At 40.4% G+C, this 22,500-nt stretch overlaps 1 protein-coding gene across 1 annotated transcript in view; it reads right to left on the reverse strand.

The window, feature by feature from the left end:
- The window catches only part of RTF1 (RTF1 homolog, Paf1/RNA polymerase II complex component), a 213,836-nt gene that overhangs the window by 114,741 nt on the left and 76,595 nt on the right, over positions 1-22,500 (reverse strand). The window contains exons 7-9 of the mRNA XM_053697868.1: positions 11,529-11,667; positions 10,570-10,747; positions 532-614 (exon numbers count right to left, since the gene is read on the reverse strand). Of these exons, the coding sequence (XP_053553843.1) occupies positions 532-614; positions 10,570-10,747; positions 11,529-11,667 (400 nt within the window). The remainder of the gene's footprint in view (positions 1-531; positions 615-10,569; positions 10,748-11,528; positions 11,668-22,500) is intronic.

The following is a 22,500-nucleotide window of genomic DNA, read 5'->3' on the forward strand; positions in this document are numbered from 1 at the left end:
TTAACAAGGTAATTAAATTTGATTTAAGATAGCAGCTATAAATTCTTTTTTGAAACACATCCGTTTTCCTCTTTTGGAAATTTGGAGTGTTCAGCTCCACATTTGCAATTACAAAAAAAATATTAAAAAAAGATATATACAAAATGTTTTATAAAGCACTTCAGACTGTCCTTTGGTAAACATTTACTGGCTATTCCTTCAAGGTTTACACCACAAAAAAGCTTTAAGACTCTAGACTCATATGGTGTATCATTGGAAGGAAAGCCCTGAACAATTTACAAAAGAACAATTTTAAATGCTTATAAAAACAGACTTAGAAAGTCTACCATATATTTATGTCATCTTTTCTCCTGTGGCCAGCTATCATTGTGCACCATGATGCAGGATCAGTTAAAAAATATATAAAAAAAAACAAATCTAAAAGAAACACTTGTATTTTTTTTCATAAGCACATTTTTTTTCAGCATATTTGTGGCTTGCTATATCAATTATATACACAAATGTTGAATGCCCCTTTAAAAAGATGCATACCGTAACTGCAGACCTTTGTTTGTTCGTGCAGTTCCAAGTTGGTAAACTTTGCCAGTCTCAACCACACCAGTGATTTCTGCTACCTAAGAGCGGAAAAAGGCATTCAATTAGAGAAGGTCTAAAACTACTAGACAATAATGTTATACAGAACTATACTACAGGGTAAAGCTACAGGCTCGGCAACACATTTAACAGGCAGAAACTGCTTATTTTGCCTCTCTGCCACTTCAGAGGTGGCAAGATCAATCTTCCCAACACACGCTTATACAAGATGATTGTGCAATAACAGTCAGCAGGCACAAGAAAGTAATATAGCCATGTGATGCAGGACCGCAAGTGGCGATTGCAAACAGACAAGTTCTCTACTTTCAACCTATCCGCCAGCAACCACAATAAATTGTGCCCTATATTTTGCATTAGAACACAAAAATTGTGTCAGAATTATCAAATTTAGATATGAAGCATAAGTTTACAAACACCTTGAGAACTTTTTATTTAATTTTTAGTTACGCATATTAAAACAACTTTGCAATACACTTAATTCTGTCCCCTTCTCATGTATTTAAGCTCTGAAAATGTAGAGCTTTTTTTTCTTCTTCAATTCTTCTAATTTGAAAAGCATCCTGATAAATTCTCCAGACTAACCATGCTTGGAATTAACAACTGCAAAATAATGTACTTTATTTAAATGTTATGACCATGCAGTGCAGAAAAAAATAAAATAGCTGCAATGTGTCCCTATACAAGCTAGTTACTATCCCTTTAAATAAAAAGTATAATTGCATAATCAATACAACATAATGTATGTTTACCTGATGAATTAATTTCTTTCATATTGGCAAGAGTCCATGAGTTAGTGATGTATGGGATATACAATCCTACCAGGAGGGGTAAACTTTCCCAAACCTCAAAATGCCTATAAATACACCCCTCACCACACCCACAATTCAGTTTAACGAATAGCCAAGAAGTGGGGTGATAAAGAAAGGAGTAAAAAGCATCAACAAAGGAATTTGGAAATAATTGTGCTTTATGCAAAAAAATCATAACCACCATAAAAAGGGTGGGCCTCATGGACTCTTGCCAATATGAAAGAAATGAATTTATCAGGTAAATTCTTACATAAATTATGTTTTCTTTCATGTAATTGGCAATCCATGAGTCCATGAGCTAGTGACATATGGGATATCAATACCAAAGATGTGGAACTCCACTCAAGAGTCACTAGAGAGGGAGGGATAAAAATAAATAACAGCCATTTTCCGCTGAAAAAATAATCCACGACCCAAAATAAAAGTTATTCTCATAATGAAAAGAAAAACTTAAAACATCAGCAGAAGAATCAAACAAACAGCTGCCTGAAGAACTTTTCTACCAAAGACTGCTTCTGAAGAAGCAAATACATTAAAATAGTAGAATTTAGTAAATGTATGCAAAGAGGACCAAGTTGCTGCTTTGCAAATCTGATCAACTGAAGCTTCATTCTTAAAAGCCCACAAAGTGGAGACTGATCCGACTCCAAATAAGCTTGATGAATCAAGAGCTTTAATCAAGAAGCCAAGGAAATAGCAGAGGCCTTCTGACCTTTCCTAGGACCAGAAAATTTAACAAATAGACTAAAAGTCTTCCTGAAATCTTTAGCAGCTTCAACATAATATTTCAAAGCTCTCACCACATCCAAAGAATGTAAGGATCTTTCAAAAGAATTCTTAGGATTAGGACACAAGTAAGGGAAAACAATTTCTCTACTAATGTTGTTAGAATTCACAACTTTAGGTAAAAATTGAAATGAAGTCCGCAAATCCTGATGAAAAATCAGAAAGGGAGATTCACAAGAAAGAGCAGATAGCTCAGAAACTCTTCTAGCAGAAGAGATGGACAAAAGGAACAACACTTTCCAAGAAAGTAGTTTAATGTCCAAATAATGCATAGGCTCAAACGGAGGAGCCTGTAATGGCTTCACAACCAAATTAAGACTCCAAGGAGGAGAAACTGATTTAATGACGGGCTTAATACGAACTAAAGCCTGTACAAAACAGTGAATATCAGGAAGTTTAGCAATCTTTCTGTGAAATAAAACTGAAAGAGTAGAGATTTGTCCCTTCAAGGAACTTGCAGGCAAACCCTTATCCAAACCATCCTGAAGAAACTGTAAAATTCTAGGAATTCTAAAAGAATGCCAAGAGAATTTATGAAAAGAACACCATGAAATGTAGGTCTTCCAAACTCGATAATAAATCTTTCTAGAGACAGATTTACGAGCTTGTAACATAGTATTAATCACTGAGTCAGAGAAACCTCTATGACTTAGTACTAAGCATTCAATTTCCATACCTTCAAATTTAATGATTTGAGATCCTGATGGAAAAACGGACCTTGAGACAGTAGGTCCGGCCTTAACTGAAGTGGCCAAGGTTGGAAACTGGACATACAAACAAGATCCGCATACCAAAACCTGTGTGGCCATGCTGGAGCCACCAGCAACACAAACGATTGTTCCATGAAGACTTTGGATATCACTCTTAGAAGAACTAGAGGCGGGAAAATGTAAGCAGGTTGATAACACCAAGGAAGTGTCAGCGCATCCACTGCTTCCGCCTGAGAATCCCTGGACCTGGACAGGTATCTGGGAAGTTTCTTGTTTAGATGAGAGGCCATGAGATCTATCTCTGGAAGACCCCACATCTGAACAATCTGAGAAAACATCTGGATGGAGAGACCACTCCCCTGGATGTAAAGTCTGATGGCTGAGATAATCCGCCTCCCAATTGTTTACACCTGGGATATGCACCGCAGAGATTAGACAGGAGCTGGATTCCGCCCAAGCAAGTATCCAAGATACTTCTTTCATAGCTTGGGGACTGTGAGTCCCACCCTGATGATTGACATATGCCACAGTTGTGATATTGTCTGTCTGAAAGCAAATGAATGGTTCTCTCTTCAACAGAGGCCAAAACTGAAGAGCTCTGAGAATTGCACGGAGTTCTAAAATATTGATTGCTAATCTCGCCTCTTGAGATATCCAAACCCCTTGTGCTGTCAGAGATCCCCAAACAGCTCCTAAACCTGAAAGACTTGCGTCTGTAGTGATCACAGTCCAGGTTGGCCGAACAAAGGAAGCCCCTTGAACTAAACGCTGGTGATTTAACCACCACGTCAGAGAGTGTCGAGCATTGGGATTTAAGGATATTAACTGTGATATCTTTGTATAATCCCTGCACCATTGATTCAGCATACAAAGCTGGAGAGATCTCATGTGAAAACGAGCAAAAGGAATCACGTCTGATGCTGCAGTCATGAGGCCTAAAACTTCCATGCACATAGCCACTGAAGGGAATGACGGAGACTGAAGGTGCCGACAGGCTGCAACCAATTTCAAACTTCTCTTGTCTGTTAGAGACAGAGTCATGGACACAATCTATCTGGAAACCTAAAAAGGTGACCTTTGTCTGAGGAAACAAGAAACTTTTTGGTAAACTGATCCTCCAACCATGTTTTTGAAGAAACAACACTAGTTGATTTGTGTGAGACTCGGCAGAACGTAAAGACTGAGCTAGTACCAAGATATAGTATAAATAAGGAAACACCGCAATACCCTGATCGCCGATTACAGAGAGTAGGGCACCTAGAACCTTTGAAAAGATTCTTGGAGCTGTTGCTAGGCCAAATGGTAGAGCAACAAATTGGTAATGCTTGTCTAGAAAAGAGAATCTCAGGAATTGATAATGTTCTGGATGAAATCGGAATATGAAGGTATGCATCCTGCAAGTCTATTATAGACATATAATGTCCTTGCTGAACAAAAGGCAGAATAGTCCTTATAGCCACCATCTTGAAAGTTGGTACTCTTATATAACGATTCAAAATTTTCAGATCCAGAACTGGTCTGAATAAATTTTCCTTCTTTGGGACAATTAATAGATTTGAATAAAACCCCAGACCTTGTTCCTGAAAAGGAACCGGCATGATTACCCCTGAAGACTCCAGGTCTGAAACACACTTCAGGAAAGCCTGAGCTTTTACTGGATTTGCTGGGATACGTGAGAAATGTTTTTCTCACAGGAGGTCTTACTCTGAATCCTATTCGATACCCTTGAGAGACAATGCTCTGAATCCATTGATTTTGGACAGAATTTATCCAAAAATCCTTAAAAAACCTTAATCTGCCCCCTACCAGCTGAGCTGGAACGAGGGCCGCACGTTCATGCGGACTTAGGGGCTGACTTTGGTTTCTTAAAAGGCTTGGATTTATTCCAATTTGAGGAAGGCTTCCAATTGGAAACCGATTCCTTGGGGGAAGGATTAGATTTTTGTTCCTTATTTTGACTAAAGGAACGAAAATGGTTAGAAGCCTTACATCTACCCTTGGGTTTTTTATCCTGAGGCAGAAAAAAAACCCTTTCCTCCAGTAACAGTTTAAATAATAGAATCCAACTGAGAACCAAATAAATTATTACCTTGGAAAGAAAGATAATAATCTAGACTTAGATGTCATATCAGCATTGCAAGATTTAAGCCATAAAGCTCTTCTAGCTAAAATAGCTAAAGACATGGATCTAACATCAATTTTGATAATATCAAAAATGGCATCACAAATAACAGAATTTATGTTTACCTGATAAATTACTTTCTCCAACGGTGTGTCCGGTCCACGGCGTCATCCTTACTTGTGGGATATTCTCTTCCCCAACAGGAAATGGCAAAGAGCCCAGCAAAGCTGGTCACATGATCCCTCCTAGGCTCCGCCTTCCCCATTCATTCAACCGACGTAAAGGAGGAATATTTGCATAGGAGAAATCATATGATACCGTGGTGACTGTAGTTAAAGAAAATAAATCATCAGACCTGATTAAAAAACCAGGGCGGGCCATGGACCGGACACACCGTTGGAGAAAGTAATTTATCAGGTAAACATAAATTCTGTTTTCTCCAACATAGGTGTGTCCGGTCCACGGCGTCATCCTTACTTGTGGGAACCCATACCAAAGCTTTAGGACACGGATGATGGGAGGGAGCAAATCAGGTCGCCTAGATGGAAGGCACCACGGCTTGCAAAACCTTTCTCCCAAAAATAGCCTCAGAAGAAGCAAAAGTATCAAATTTGTAAAATTTGGTAAAAGTGTGCAGTGAAGACCAAGTCGCTGCCTTACATATCTGATCAACAGAAGCCTCGTTCTTAAAGGCCCATGTGGAAGCCACGGCCCTAGTGGAATGAGCTGTGATTCTTTCAGGAGGCTGCCGTCCGGCAGTCTCATAAGCCAATCTGATGATGCTTTTAAGCCAAAAAGAGAGAGAGGTAGAAGTTGCTTTTTGACCTCTCCTTTTACCAGAATAAACAACAAACAAGGAAGATGTTTATCTGAAATCCTTTGTAGCATCTAAATAGAATTTTAGAGCACGAACTACATCCAAATTGTGCAACAAACGTTCCTTCTTTGAAACTGGATTCGGACACAAAGAAGGCACGACTATCTCCTGGTTAATGTTTTTGTTACAAACAACTTTCGGAAGAAAACCAGGTTTAGTACGCAAAACCACCTTATCTGCATGGAACACCAGATAAGGAGGAGAACACTGCAGAGCAGATAACTCTGAAACTCTTCTAGCAGAAGAAATTGCAACCAAAAACAAAACTTTCCAAGATAATAACTTGATATCAACGGAATGTAGGGGTTCAAACGGAACCCCCTGAAGAACTGAAAGAACTAAATTGAGACTCCAAGGAGGAGTCAAAGGTTTGTAAACAGGCTTGATTCTAACCAGAGCCTGAACAAAAGCTTGAACATCTGGCACAGCCGCCAGCTTTTTGTGAAGTAAAACAGATAAAGCAGAAATCTGTCCCTTCAAAGAACTTGCAGATAATCCTTTCTCCAAACCTTCTTGAAGAAAGGATAGAATCTTAGGAATTTTTATCTTGTTCCATGGGAATCCTTTAGATTCACACCAACAGATATATTTTTTCCATATTTTATGGTAGATTTTTCTAGTTACAGGCTTTCTGGCCTGAACAAGAGTATCAATGACAGAATCTGAGAACCCTCGCTTTGATAAAATCAAGCGTTCAATCTCCAAGCAGTCAGTTGGAGTGAAACCAGATTCGGATGTTCGAACGGACCTTGAACAAGAAGGTCCTGTCTCAAAGGTAGCTTCCATGGTGGAGCCGATGACATATTCACCAGGTCTGCATACCAAGTCCTGCGTGGCCACGCAGGAGCTATCAAGATCACCGATGCCCTCTCCTGATTGATCCTGGCTACCAGCCTGGGAATGAGAGGAAACGGTGGGAATACATAAGCTAGGTTGAAGGTCCAAGGTGCTACTAGTGCATCTACTAGAGTCGCCTTGGGATCCCTGGATCTGGACCCGTAGCAAGGAACCTTGAAGTTCTGACGAGAGGCCATCAGATCCATGTCTGGAATGCCCCACAATTGAGTTATTTGGGCAAAGATTTCCGGATGGAGTTCCCACTCCCCCGGATGAAATGTCTGACGACTCAGAAAATCCGCTTCCCAATTTTCCACTCCTGGGATGTGGATTGCAGACAAGAGGCAGGAGTGAGTCTCCGCCCATTGAATGATTTTGGTCACTTCTTCCATCGCCAGGGAACTCCTTGTTCCCCCCTGATGGTTGATATACGCAACAGTCGTCATGTTGTCTGATTGAAACCGTATGAATTTGGCCTTTGCTAGCTGAGGCCAAGCCTTGAGAGCATTGAATATCGCTCTCAGTTCCAGAATGTTTATCGGGAGAAGAGATTCTTCCCGAGACCAAAGACCCTGAGCTTTCAGGGGTTCCCAGACCGCGCCCCAGCCTACCAGACTGGCGTCGGTCGTGACAATGACCCACTCTGGTCTGCGGAAGCTCATCCCCTGTGACAGGTTGTCCAGGGTCAGCCACCAACGGAGTGAATCTCTGGTCCTCTGATCTACTTGTATCGTCGGAGACAAGTCTGTATAATCCCCATTCCACTGACTGAGCATGCACAGTTGTAATGGTCTCAGATGAATTCGCGCCAAAGTAACTATGTCCATTGCCGCGACCATCAAACCTATTACTTCCATGCACTGTGCTATGGAAGGAAGAAGAACAGAATTAAGTACTTGACAAGAGCTTAGAAGTTTTGATTTTCTGGCCACTGTCAGAAAAATCCTCATTTCTAAGGAGTCTATTATTGTTCCCAAGAAGGGAACTCTTGTTGACGGAGATAGAGAACTTTTTTCTACGTTCACTTTCCACCCGTGAGATCTGAGAAAGGCCAGGACAATGTCCGTATGAGCCTTTGCTTGTGGTAGGGACGACGCTTGTACAACGGCAAAGAGAATGACTGGGGAAGGCGGAGCCTAGGAGGGATCATGTGACCAGCTTTGCTGGGCTCTTTGCCATTTCCTGTTGGGGAAGAGAATATCCCACAAGTAAGGATGACGCCGTGGACCGGACACACCTATGTTGGAGAAAAAATGATTAGCATGTTGCAGTAAGCGAACAATGCTAGATATGTCAGAATCCAATTATTGTTGCGCTAAATTGTCCAACCAAAAGGTTGATGCAGCCGCAACATCAGCCAAAGAAATTGCAGGCCTAAGAAGATGACCTGAATATAAATAGGCTTTCCTTAGATAGGATTCAAGTTTCCTATCTAAAGGATCTTTAAAAGTACCATCTTCCATAGGAATAGTGGTACGTTTAGCAAGAGTAGAAATAGCCCCATCAACTTTGGGGATCTTTTCCCAAAACTCTATAGAAATTGCTGGTAAAGGATACAATTTTTTAAACCTTGAAGAAGGAATAAAAGGAGTACCTGGCTTATTCCATTCCTTAGAAATCATATCAGAAATAGCATCAGGAATAGGAAAAACCTCTGGAGTAACCACAGGAGGTTTAAAAACAGCATTTAAATGCTTACTAGAGGACTAGCTTCCTCAATATCCAAAGTAATTAACACTTCTTTTAACAAAGAACGAGTATACTCTATTTTAAACAAATAAGTAGATTTGTCAGTGTCAATATCTGAGGAGGGATCTTCTGAATCAGATAGATCCTCATCAGAGGAGGATAAATCATTATGTTGACGGTCATTTGAAATTTCATCAACTTTTAAAACTTTCATCAAGTTTTAAAAGACCTTTTACGTTTATTAGAAGGCGGAAATACAGACAAAGCCTTCTGAATAGGATCATTAACAAATTCTTTAAAATTCATAGGTATATCACTGCAACTGGCAATGTACTATTACTGATGGATACATTCTCTGCATGTAAAAGTTTATCATGACAACTATTACAAATGACATTTGGAGATATAATTTCCACAATCTTACAACAAATGCACTTAGCTTTGGTAGAACCGATGTCAGGCAGCAAAGTTCCAACAGATACATCTGAGGCAGGATCAGATTGAGACATCTTGCAAAATGTAAAAGAAAAAACAAAATATAAAGCAAAATAATCAATTTCCTTATATGACCGTTTCAGGAATGGGGAAAAATGCAAACAGCATAGCCCCCTGACATAGAAACAGGCAAGAGGCAAACAGCAATGGGGTATAAAACTAATGAAAAATATCCGGAAATGACACACTTGCGTCACTAAAGACGCAACCGTGTGTAAGGCTTCCGCGTCAACTACGACGACGGAAATGACGAACTTGCGTTAACGGACATACTTTTCGCGCCAAAAAAAACGATGCAATAAAGTCTAGCATTTGGCGCACCCGCGGGCCTAATGCTGCCCGCAACTTGTAAGAAAAAAGTAGTCAATTTGAAAGAAAAAAAAAAAAAAAGACTAAACCCCAGGTAAGAAAAAAGTATTTCTTAAAGGGACACTGAACCCAAATTTTTTCTTTTGCAATTCAGAAAGAGCATGCAATTTTAAGCAACTTTCTAATTTACTCCTATTATCATTTTTTCTTTGTTCTCTTGCTATCATTATTTGAAAAAGAAGGCATCTAAGCTTTTTTTGGTTTCAGTACTCTGGACAGCACTTTTTTATTGGTGGATGAATTTATCCACCAATCAGCAAGGACAACCCAGGTTGTTCACCAAAAATGGCCCGGCATCTAAACTTACATTCTTGCATTTCAAATAAAGATACAAAGAGAATGAAGAAAATTTGATAATAGGAGTAAATTAGAAAGTTGCTTAAAATTTCATGCTCAATCTGAATCACGAAAGAAAATTTTTGGGTACAGTGTCCCTTTAATATGTTTATTTCCCAAATATGAAACTGACAGTCAGCACAAGGAAATACATGAACCTGACTCATGGCAAATATAAGTACAATACATATATTTAGAACTTTATATAAATGCATAAAGTGCCAGACCATAGCTGGGGTGTCTTAAGTAATAAAAAACATACTTACCAAAAAAAGACACCCATCCACATATAGCAGATAGCCAAACCAGTACTGAAACAGTTATCAGTAGAGGTAATGGTATATGAGAGTATATCGTCAATCTGAAAAGGGAGGTAGGAGATGAATCTCTACGACCGATAACAGAGAACCTATGAAATAGACCCCAGTTAGGAAAATCATTGCATACAATAGGTGGAATCGGGCTTCAAAAAAGCTGAGAAGCGCATGTCAACGTAGAAATCTTAGCACAAACTTACTTCACCACTTCCATAGGAGGCAAAGTTTGTAAAATTGAATTGTGGGTGTGGTGAGGGGTGTATTCATAGACATTTTGAGGTTTGGGAAACTTTGCCACTCCTGGTAGGATTGTATATCCCATACGTCACTAGCTCATGGACTCTTGCCAATTACATGAAAGAAATAAAAAATACAAGGCAATAACATTGAATGTAAAACAAGCAGTCATTTTTTTCTAACATTTTTACTTTTCCATCGCTCTGTTCTAGTCTATATCATGTGCTATCAGCAAATCACAGATTCATATACTGTATGTATATACTATGAACACCATGTAAAATTAGAAAGTTTGGTTTTTTTTTTAAATTACATGCTCTATCTAAATAAGGAAAGTTTAATTTTGACTTTAGTGTCCCCTAAAACAAAAAAAAAAAATCCAGCTACTTACCCTGTATACAGGTTTGCTGTTATGATTGCCAATGCCTATTCGCACAAAGCAGCCAGAAACAGTCTTGGCGAAGAAGGGCATATGGCACCAGCGTTCCAGCTTGTGACGTGATAACCTAACTTTGTTTAGCTCTTCAGGTAAAGAGACAGGAAGGGATTTTGGTGGGATCTCTTCTTTTCTAAATGAGAAACAAAAAAACACTTCTTTAGATATTTTCTTAAAACAAACACAAGTGTGGCACATCTTCATTTTCCTCACAAGTGTTACACATAGAAGAATAGTTTCCCCAAATCAAACAGAGCAATGTAATTTAAAGATGAATAAAATAAATAATAAAGCTGGTGCTAAAACTGTGTCCCAATCCTAAAATAGTAGACTTATTTGCATTACACAGAATCCCTGGAACTGTAAATTTTCTTACACTTAAGAGACCGTAAAAACACTTTAATATTGCTAAACAAAATGTTTAAATTATGCGTAGTTAAAAAAAAAAAAAAAAAAAAAAAAAAAAAAAAACTTTAAAATAAGTTTAACTTATTTTGCCCAATTTTCCTGCAATTTATGTCTGAAAATCAAGTTTTCCCAATTCTAAGAACTGGAAAAAAAACATGGCAGGATTCACAAGCCTAGCTCTGCCATATATCTGTCCTTAATTGTAAGATTAGAAACTGCAGAACAATTTTTGCAAACAAAATAAAGGTGGTTATCTGTGTCTACTCCAGTAACAAGCCCACATTGGCTCCTCAAAATAAGGCGTCGTATTTTGAAAACCAATTTGCAGCAAACAAGGTGTTAATGTACTCAAAACATTTTCAAGCTGACTTAGTATGTTAATTTATTGCAAGACTGCAGTAAAACCATGTAATTACAGGGTGTTTACTGCCCTTTTATTCCATAAAATAGGACATTAAAAAATCCAGTTTGTTAAAGGAGGCCAATTATACAGGCAGTTTACATACTCTTCCTCTTCATCCGACGAGGACGATGAGTGGGAGGAGTGGTCAGTCTTTTCACTAGATTTGTCATCTTCTTCCTCCTCCTCATCATCAGAATACACTTCACTTGTCTTCAACGGCTGTTTTCTAGCAATAAGCTCTGCTGCAATTTGAAAATAAAAATTAATTAAAAACACAATTTATGCTTACCTAATAAATTTATTTCTCTTGTGGTGTATCCAGTCCACGGAGCATCCATTACTTGTGGGATATTCTCATTCCCAACTGGAAGTTGCAAGAGGACACCCACAGCAGAGCTGTTATATAGCTCCTCCCCTAACTGCCATATCCAGTAATTCGACGGAAAACACGCAGAGAAAGGAGAAACCATAGGGTGCAGTGGTGACTGTAGTTTAAATGAAAAAATTACCTGCCTTAAAATGACAGGGCGGGCCGTGGACTGGATACACCACAAGAGAAATAAATTTATCAGGTAAGCATAAATTGTGTTTTCTCTTGTAAGGTGTATCCAGTCCACGGATCATCCATTACTTGTGGGATACCAATACCAAAGCTAAAGTACACGGATGAAGGGAGGGACAAGGCAGGTACTTAAACGGAAGGTACCACTGCCTGTAAAACCTCTCTCCCAAAAATAGCCTCCGAAGAAGCAAAAGTATCAAATTTGTAGAATTTTGAAAAAGTATGAAGCGAAGACCAAGTCGCCGCCTTGCAAATCTGTTCAACAGAAGCCTCATTTTTAAAGGCCCAAGTGGAAGCCACAGCTCTAGTAGAATGAGCTGTAATCCTTTCAGCAGTCTCATAGGTTAAGCGGATTATGCTTCTTAGCCAAAAAGAAAGAGATGTTGCCGAAGCCTTTTGACCTCTCCTCTGTCCAGAGTAGACAACAAACAATGCAGATGTTTGACAAAAATCTTTAGTAGCTTGTAAGTAAAACTTTAAAGCACGAACCACGTCCAGATTGTGTAATAGACGTTCCTTCTTTGAAGAAGGATTAGGACACAAGGATGGAACAACAATCTATTGATTGATATTCTTGTTAGATACCACCTTAGGTAAAAACCCAGGTTTGGTATGCAGGATTACCTTATCCGTATGGAAGATCAGATAAGGAGAATCACATTGTAAAGCAGATAACTCGGAGACTCTACGAGCCGAGGAAATAGCTACCAAAAACAGAACTTTCCAAGATAAAAGTTTGATATCTATGGAATGAAGAGGTTCAAACGGAACTCCTTGAAGAACCTTAAGAACCAAATTTAAGCTCCATGGGGGAGCAACAGGTTTAAACACAGGCTTGATTCTAACCAAAGCCTGACAAAATGCCTGAACATCTGGAACATCTGCCAGACGCTTGTGCAAAAGAATAGACAGAGCAGAAATCTGTCCTTTTAAGGAACTAGCTGACAATCCTTTTTCCAAACCATCTTGGAGAAAAGATAATATCCTGGGAATCCTAACCCTTGGATTCACACCAATAAAGATATGTACGCCATATTTTATGGTAAATTTTCCTGGTGACAGGCTTTCGTGCCTGTATTAAGGTATCAATGACTGACTCGGAGAAGCCACTCTTTGATAAAATCAAGTGTTCAATCTCCAGGCAGTCAGTCTCAGAGAAATTAGATTTGGATGGTTGAAAGGACCCTAAAGTAGAAGGTCCTGTCTCAGAGGCAGAGTCCATGGTGGAAAGGATGACATGTCCACTAGATCTGCATACCAGGTCCTGCGTGGCCACGCAGGCGCTATCAAAATCACAGATGCTCTCTCCTGCTTGACCTTGGCAATCAGTAGAGGGAGCAGAGGAAACGGTGGAAACACATAAGCCAGGTTGAAAGACCAGGGCGCTGCTAGAGCATCAATTAGCGTCGCCTTGGGATCCCTGGACCTGGATCCGTAACAAGGAAGCTTGGCGTTCTAGCGAGACGCCATGAGATCCAGTTCTGGTTTGCCCCAACGATGAATCAATTGTGCAAACACCTCCGGATGGAGTTCCCACTCTCCCGGATGAAAAGTCCGACTACTTAAAAAATCCGCCTCCTGGGATATGGATAGCTGATAGGTGGCAAGAGTGAAACTCTGCCCAGCGAATTATCTTTGAGACTTCTAACATCGCTAGGGAACTTCTTGTTCCCCCTTGATGGTTGATGTAAGCCACAGTCGTGATGCTGTCCGACTGAAATCTGATGTACCTCAGAGTTGCTAACTGAGGCCAAGCCTGAAGAGCATTGAATATCGCTCTTCCAGAATATTTATTGGAAGGAGTGTCTCCTCCTGAGTCCACGATCCCTGAGCCTTCAGGGAGTTCCAGACTGCACCCCAACCTAGAAGGCTGGCATCTGTTGTTACAATTGTCCAATCTGGCCTGCGAAAGGTCATACCTTTGGACAGATGGACCAGAGATAGCCACCAGAGAAGAGAATCCCTGGTCTCTTGATCCAGATTTAGTAGAGGGGACAAATCTGTGTAATTCCTGTTGGTCTGAGATGTAGGCGTGCAAACGGCACTATGTCCATTAGCGCTACCATTAAGCCGATTACTTCCATGCACTGAGCCACCGAAGGGTGCGGAATGGAATGAAGAACACGGCAGGAATTTAGAAGCTTTGATAACCTGGACTCCGACATGTAAATTTTCATTTCTACAGAATCTATCAGAGTCCTTAGGAAGGAAACTCTTGTGAGTGGAGATAGAGAACTCTTTTCCTCGTTCACTTTCCACCCATGCGATCTCAGAGATGCCAGTACTACGTCCATATGAGACTTGGCAATTTGGAAGTTTGACGCCTGTATCAGGATGACGTCTAAATAAGGGGCCAGTGCTATGCCCCACGGCCTTAGGACCGCCAGAAGCGACCCTAGAACCGTTGTAAAGATTCTTGGGGATGTAGCTAATCCAAAGGGAAGAGCTACAAACTGGTAATGCCTTTCTAGAAAGGCAAACCTGAGAAACCGATGATTATCTTTGTTATCGGAATGTGAAGATAAGCATCCTTTAAATCCACTGTAGTCATATATTGACCCTCCTGGATCATAGGTAGGATGGTACGAATAGTTTCCATCTTGAATGATGGAACTGAGGAATTTGTTTAAGATCTTTAGATTCAAAATTGGTCTGAAGGTTCCCTCTTTTTTGGGAACTACAAACAGATTTGAGTAAAAACCCTGTCCCTGTTCCTCCTTTGGAACTGGATAGATCACTCCCATAACTAGGAGGTCTCGTACACAGTGTAAGAATGCCTCTCTCTTTATCTGGTTTGCAGATAATTGTGAAAGGTGAAATCTCCCTTTTGGGGGGGAAGCTTTGAAGTCCAGAAGATATCCATGGGATGTAATTTCCAACACCCAGGGATCCTGGACATCTCTTGCCCACGCCTGGGCGAAGAGCGAAAGTCTGCCCCCTACTAGATCCGTTACCGGATAGGGGGCCGTTCCCTCATGCTGTCTTAGAGGCAGCAGCAGGCTTTTTGGCCTGCTTACCTTTGTCCCAGGTCTGGTTTGGTCTCCAGACCGTCTTGGACTGAGCAAAAGTTCCCTCTTGTTTGCATTAGAGGAAGTTGATGCCGCACTTGCCTTGAAGTTTCGAAAGGCATGAAAATTAGACTGTTTGGCCCTTGATTTGGACCTGTCCTGAGGAAGGGCATGACCTTTTCCTCCAGTGATATCAGCAATAATCTCCTTCAAACCAGGCCCGAATAGGGTCTGCCCCTTGAAGGGAATGTTAAGCAGCTTAGATTTTGAAGTCACGTCAGCTGACCATGAATTAAGCCATAGCGCCGCCCTGCGCGCCTGTATAGCAAAACCAGAATTCTTAGCCGTTAGTTTAGTCAAATGAACAATGGCATCAGAAAACAAAGGAATTGGCTAGCTTAAGTGCTCTAAGCTGGCCAAGTATGTCACCCAATGGAGTCGCTACCTGTAAAGCCTCTTCCAGAGACTCAAACCAGAACGCCACAGGAGCAATGCATGCAAGGGGCTGTAGGATAAAACCTTATTGAATAAACATTTTCTTAAGGTAACCTATTTTTTTATCCATTGGATCTAAAAAAGCACAACTGTCCTCGACAGGGATAGTAGTACGCTTTGCTAAAGTAGAAACCGCTCCCTCCACCTTAGGAACTGTCTGTCATAAGTCCCGTGTGGTGGCGTCTATTGGAAACATTTTTCTAAAAATAGGAGGGGAAGAAAAACATCACACCTGGTCTATCCCATTCCTTATTAATAATTTCTGTAAACCTTTTAGGTATTGGAAAAACATCGGTACACACCGGCACTGCATAGTATTTATCCAGTCTACACAATTTCTCTGGCACTGCAATTGTATCACAGTCATTCAGAGCAGCTAAAACCTCCCTGAGTAACACGCGGAGGTGTTCAAGCTTAAATTTAAATGTAGAAATATCAGAATCAGGTTGCATCATCTTTCCTGAGTCAGAAACATCACCCACAGACTGAAGCTCTCCTTCCTCAGCTTCTGCATATTGTGAGGCAGTATCAGACATGGTTCTTAAAGCGTCAGTATGCTCTGCATTTCGTCTAACCCCAGAGCTATCTTGCTTACCTCTAAATTCAGGTAGTCTGGTTAATACCGCTGACAGTGTATTATCCATGACTGCCGCCATGTCTTGTATGGGCGCCCTAGATGTACTTGGCGCCATTTGAGCGTGAGTCCCTTGAGCGGGAGTCAAAGGATCCGACACGTGGGGAGAGTTAGTCGGCATAACTTCCCCCTCGTCAGATTCCTCTGGTGATAAATTTTTTTAAAGACAGAATATGATCTTTATTGCTTAAAGTGAAATCAGTACATTTGGTGCACATTCTAAGAGGGGGTTCCACCATGGCTTTTAAACATAATGAACAAGGAGTTTCCTCTATGTCAGACATGTTTGTACAGACTAGCAATGAGACTAGCAAGCTTGGAAAACACTTTAAATCAAGTTAAGCAAATATAAAAAACGGCACTGTCCCTTTGAGAAACAAATTTTGTCAAAATTTGAAAAAGTGAAAAAAGGCAGTAAATCAAACAATTTTTACAGTGTATGTAATAAGTTAACAGAGCATTGCACCCACTTGCAAATGGATGATTAACCCCTTAGTTCAAAAAACGGATCAAAAAAACTATAGACGTTTTTTAACAGACACAACAAACTGCCACAGCCTGCTGTGGCCCTACCTTCCCCAATAAACGACTTTGGAAAGCCTTTGAGCCCTTTAGAGATGTCCTATAGCATACAGGGGACTCCTGAGGGAAGCTGGATGTCACAGTTTGTAATTTTAACTGCAACAACTGTAACTTTTATACTACAACAGTGGAAAGCCTCAGGAAACTGTTTCTAGGCAAAATTTAAGCCAGCCATGTGGAAAAAAACTAGGCCACAATAAAGTTTTATCACCAAAGCATATATAAAAACGATTAAACATGCCAAACGTTTTATATTGCAATTTTATAAGGGTATTACCATTGAGAGTAAGCATGATACCAGTCGCTATTAAATCACTGTATTCAGGCTTAACTTACATTAATCCGGTATCAGCAGCATTTTCTAGCATTTTCCATTTCTGGAAAAAATTGTAACTGCACATACCTCATAGCAGAGTAACCTGCACGCCATTCTCCCGCTAAAGTTACCTCTCTCCTCAGACATATGTGAGAACATCAATGGATCTTAGTTACAACCTGCTAAGATCATAGAAAACTCAGGTAGATTTTTCTTCTATTTACTGCCTGGGATAAAATAGTACAACTCTGGTACCATTTAAAATAACAAATTTTGATTGAAGATAAAAAACTAACTATATTTCACCACTCTCTCTTACTACCTCCATGCGTGTTGGGAGTTGCAAGAGAATGACTGTATATGGCAGTTAGGGGAGGAGCTATATAACAGCTCTGCTGTGGGTGTCCTCTTGCAACTTCCTGTTGGGAATGAGAATATCCCACAAGTAATGGATGATCCGTGGACTGGATACACCTTACAAGAGAAAATATATTTTGAAATTGTCCATTTTGTATTTTTTATTCAGTGCTTAAAGGGCCACTGTAAGTAAATATTTTCTATGCCTGTTACTAACTAACTACCCCAAATACGCTTTTTATCAATAGCATTTCATTAACATATCTCTACCGTATATCAGAAATCTTGTCTGCAAATTTAATAGTTTTCCAAACCCACTCCGTGGGTATCCTTTGCTCTGTACCAATCCGTTTACAATACCTAGGTTTCAAAATGGCGCTTTAAACACAAAGTTATTGGTTTAAGTATTTTGAACACTCAGTGCTGAAAATAGTGGGCAGGATAACGTGACATCGGCGAATAAAAGATATAAGTTTTAGAACGTTATGAAACTTCGTTTTAGAGAAAATATAGGTCAGTAGGTTTTAATTAATGTTTATTAACTTTAATATGTTAGTTGTTTAGCTTAAAAATTATAACAAAGTAATCCTTTAAGGATAGTGTGTGCATGTATACAACTGATCTAAAAACATTACTTTAACATACATTCATTATGGCACAACACAGGACCATTTGACCATTTTATAAAGAGAAGCACATTAAGTCATTAAACTCCAATCCCCCATAAAGTTTTATAATTCTTAGTTTTGAATAATATTTGTACCGACTGCTCATCTAGAAATAAAATTCTGAAAATTATGTTTTTTTTTCTCATGACTGACCTCAAAGAGGGCTGATTACATACTCCAGACTTCACAACCCTACAATATTCCTACAAGTGATTGAACAATGCGGGAGCTAATTTCCAGCTCTCACTGACCAAAACAAAGGAAATCAAACATACTCAAGGAGTGTTACTGTAGTCTAAAACAATGCAAAATGAGCAGAATTCTTTTAAAAATTATTTTGAAAATGTTTCTGCTAAACGTTGGTATGTTGCAATGCATACTTATTGATTATCATTTGTACAGTGCCAACAGATTCTGCAGCGCTATAAACATAGGAAAAACTAAATTTATGCTTACCTGATAAATTGATTTCTTCTATGGTAAGACAATTCCATGGATTCATCCTTTACTTGTGGGATATTATCCTTCCCTACAGGAAGTGGCAAAGAGCATCACAGCAGAGCTGTCTATATAGCTCCTCCCTTAGCTCCACCCCCCAGACATTCGACAGAAGGTACAGGAAGAAAAAGGAGAAACTACAAGGTGCAGAGGTGACTGAGTTTAAATCAAAAAAATATAATCTGTCTTAAAATGACAGGGCAGGCCGTGGACTCGTCTTACCATAGAAGAAATCAATTTATCAGGTAAGCATAAATTTATAGTTTTCTTCTATATAGGTAAGACGAGTCCACAGATTCATCCTTTACTTGTGGGATACAATACCAAAGCTACAGGACACGGATGAACGGGAGGGACAAGACAGATGGTTAAACAGAAGGCACCACTGCTTGAAGAACTTTTCTCCCAAAAATAGCCTCCGAAGAAGCAAAAGGTATCAAATTTGTAAAATTTGGAAAAGGTATGAAGCGAAGACCAAGTCGCAGCCTTACAAATCTGTTCAACAGAAGCATCATTTTAAAAAGCACATGTGGAAGCCACCGCTCTAGTAGAGTGAGCTGCAATTCTTTCAGGAGGCTGCTGTCCAGCAGTCTCGTATGCCAATCGGATGATGCTTTTCAGCCAAAAGGCGAACCTGAGGAACTGGTGATGATCTTTGTGTATAGGAATGTGTAGATACGCATCCTTTAAGTCCACGGTGGTCATAAATTGACCCTCCTGGATCATTGGCAAAATAGCCCAAATGGTCTCCATCTTGAAGGATGGGACTCTCAGGAATTTGTTTAGGTTCTTTAGATCCAAAATTGGTCTTTTTAGGGAACCACAGATTGGAGTAGAACCCTTGCCCCTGTTCTGTTTCTGGAACTGGGCAGATCACTCCCATGGAATATAGGTCTTCTAGACAGCGTAAGAACGCCTCTCTTTTTGTCTGGTTTAAAGACAATTGAGAAAGATGGAATCTCCTCCTTGGGGGAGAATCTTTGAAATCTAGAAGATACCCCTGGGTTACTATTTCCAAAACCCAGGAGTCCTGAACGTCTCTTGCCCAAGCCTGAGCGAAGAGAGAAAGTCTGCCCCCTACTAGATCCGGTCACGGATTGGGGGCTACTCCTTCATGCTGTCTTGGTGGCAGCAGCGGGCTTCTTGGCCTGTTTACCCTTGTTCCAAGTCTGGTTAGGTCTCCAGACTGACTTGGATTGAGAAAGATTCCCCTCCTGCTTTGCGACAGGGGAAGAGGAAGAGGGACCACCTTTGAAGTTTCGAAAGGAACGAAAATTATTTTGTTTGGTCCTCATCTTATCCTGAGGAAGGGCATGGCCTTTCCCTCCAGTGATGTCTGAAATGATCTCTTTCAGTTCAGGCCCGAATAGGGTCTTACCCTTGAAAGGGATGGCTAACAGCTTAGCTTTTGATGACACATCAGCAGACCAGGACTTAAGCCATAATGCTCTACGCGCTAAAATGGCAAAATCTGAATTCTTCGCCGCTAATTTAGCCAATTGAAAAGCGGCATCTGTAATGAAAGAATTAGCTAGCTTGAGAGCCCTAATTCTATCCAGAATATCTTCTAATGGAGTCTCAACCTGAAGAGCCTCTTCCAGAGCCTCGAACCAAAAGGACGCTGCAGTAGTTACAGGAACAATGCACGCTATAGGTTGGAGAAGAAAACCTTGATGAACAAATATTTTCTTCAGGAGAGCCACTAATTTTTTATCCATAGGATCTTTGAAAGCATAACTGTCCTCAATAGGTGTAGTTGTGCGCTTAGCCAGGGTAGCAATAGCTCCATCCACCTTAGGGACTGTCTGCTATGAGTCCCGCACGGCATCTGATATGGGAAACATTTTCTTAAAAGTAGGAGGGGGAGCAAACGGAATACCTGGTCTATCCCACTCCTTAGTAACAATTTCCGAAATCCTCTTAGGGATCGGAAAAACATCAGTGTAGGCAGGAACCTCAAGGACTTTGTCCATTTTACACAATTTCTCTGGAACTACAATAGGGTCACAATCATCCAGAGTCGCTAAAACCTCCCTGAGCAATAAGCGGAGGTGTTCTAGTTTAAATTTAAAAGCCGTCATATCTGAATCTGTCTGAGGGAACATATTTTCAGAAATCTCTCCCTCAGCCAGCAAATCCCTCACTTCAGAACATTGTGAGGGTACATCAGATATAGCTAATAAAGCGTCAGAGGGCTCAGCGTTTGTTCTCACACCAGACCTACTGCGCGCTTCCCCTGTAACCCCGGCAGCTTAGATAAAACCTCAGTGAGGGTAGTATTCATAACTGCGGCCATATCTTGCAGGGTGAAAGAATTATACGCACTAGAAGTACTTGGCGTCGTTTGAGCGGGCGTTAACGGTTGTGACACTTGGGGAGAATTAGATGGCATAACCTGATTCCCTTCTGACTGAGAATCATCCTGCGACATTTTTAGTAGCTAAAATATGTTCTTTACAATTTATTGACCTTTCAGTGCATGAGGGACACATTCTAAGTGGAGGTTCCACAATGGCTTCTAAACATATTAAACATTGACTTTCCTCAATGTCAGACATATTGAACAGGCTAGTAATGACTACAAACAAGCATGAAAACACTTAATTTAGTGGGGGGAAAAAAATAACAATCTTAAAAAACGGTACTGCGCCTTTAAGAGAAAAAAAGCATACACATTCTGCAAAACAGTCTAAACATGCACCAAATTTTTGAAAATTTTGTATGTAGACCCACTATAGGTAGTTAAGATAGCACCACAAAAATTTTTAACAATTAGCTCCTTAATGTTCAAACCGGATCGAAAATAGGCCCAGATCCGGAAAAAGACCCCTCAGCACCTTGCCACAGCCCTGTTGTGGCCCTACCTGCCCTCTGGGATCGAAAGTGTGGGGTAAAAGCTTCAATTTGGCCCAAAACATATACCAGGGCCCTCAGGAGTTAGAGCTTGCTGCCAAACTAACTGCGCATCTGAGGCACGAAAATAGGCCCCGCCCATCTCACTCGATGTTCCCTGAGCCTCCAAGAACCGCACCAGAGCGGTTAAAACTAGCCATGTGGGTTCCAAGACCCAAAAATTTAAGCCATGTGTGCCCTAATAAAGATGCCCATAAAAACGTTAAAGCACTCCCTTCAAAAAAACATTTGCTCATAAACATTTTGCATTCAGTGTCAACCATATATGTAATTGGCCCCATAAGCAAGCTAAGTAATGCCCCTCTTTTAGCTCTAGGATTACTGCTTACCCTTACCCTCCTGGGTATAATGTCAGTCTTTCTGAAATACAGTCTCTTCAGAAAAAATATAACTGAACATACCTCATTGCTGCAAAGCATGAAACCGTTCCTCACACTGAAGTTTCCTGTACTCCTCAGCTTCTGTGGGAACAGCAAATGGACCTTCGTTACAAATGCTAAGATCATCATCCTCCAGGCAGCAGTCTTCATCCATCTGCTGCCTGAGAGTAAATAGTACAAACCGGTACCATTTAAAAATAACAAACTCTTGATTGAAGAATTAAAAACTAATATTTTATCACCTCTTTCCCTTTACCCTTCCTAGTACTTAGGAGTAGGCAAAGAGAATGACTGGGGGTGGAGCTATATAGACAGCTCTGCTGTGGTGCTCTTTGCCACTTCCTGTAGGGAAGGATAATATCCCACAAGTAAAGGATGAATCCGTGGACTCGTCTTACCTATATAGAAGAAATATGCAAATGTAGTATTTATAATAAGCAAATAGGTAAAAGGCACTGCCAATAGTTGCACTGATGTAAATAACCTTAAAATGAAGGTGATCCACAAAACAGCTGGGCTTTTAGGCTTACATGCTAAGGGGGTTCAAGGGGATGACAACATATGTGAGGAACTGAGTTAAGAAAAGGTTAGTGTGAGACCCCAAGACATTGGGCATGCAGGGTTGGGGTATAGTTTCTACCAACAGTTATAGAAAGTTTGGG

The sequence above is a fragment of the Bombina bombina genome, chromosome 1 (assembly GCF_027579735.1).
Source record: "Bombina bombina isolate aBomBom1 chromosome 1, aBomBom1.pri, whole genome shotgun sequence".
Lineage (NCBI taxonomy): Eukaryota > Metazoa > Chordata > Amphibia > Anura > Bombinatoridae > Bombina > Bombina bombina.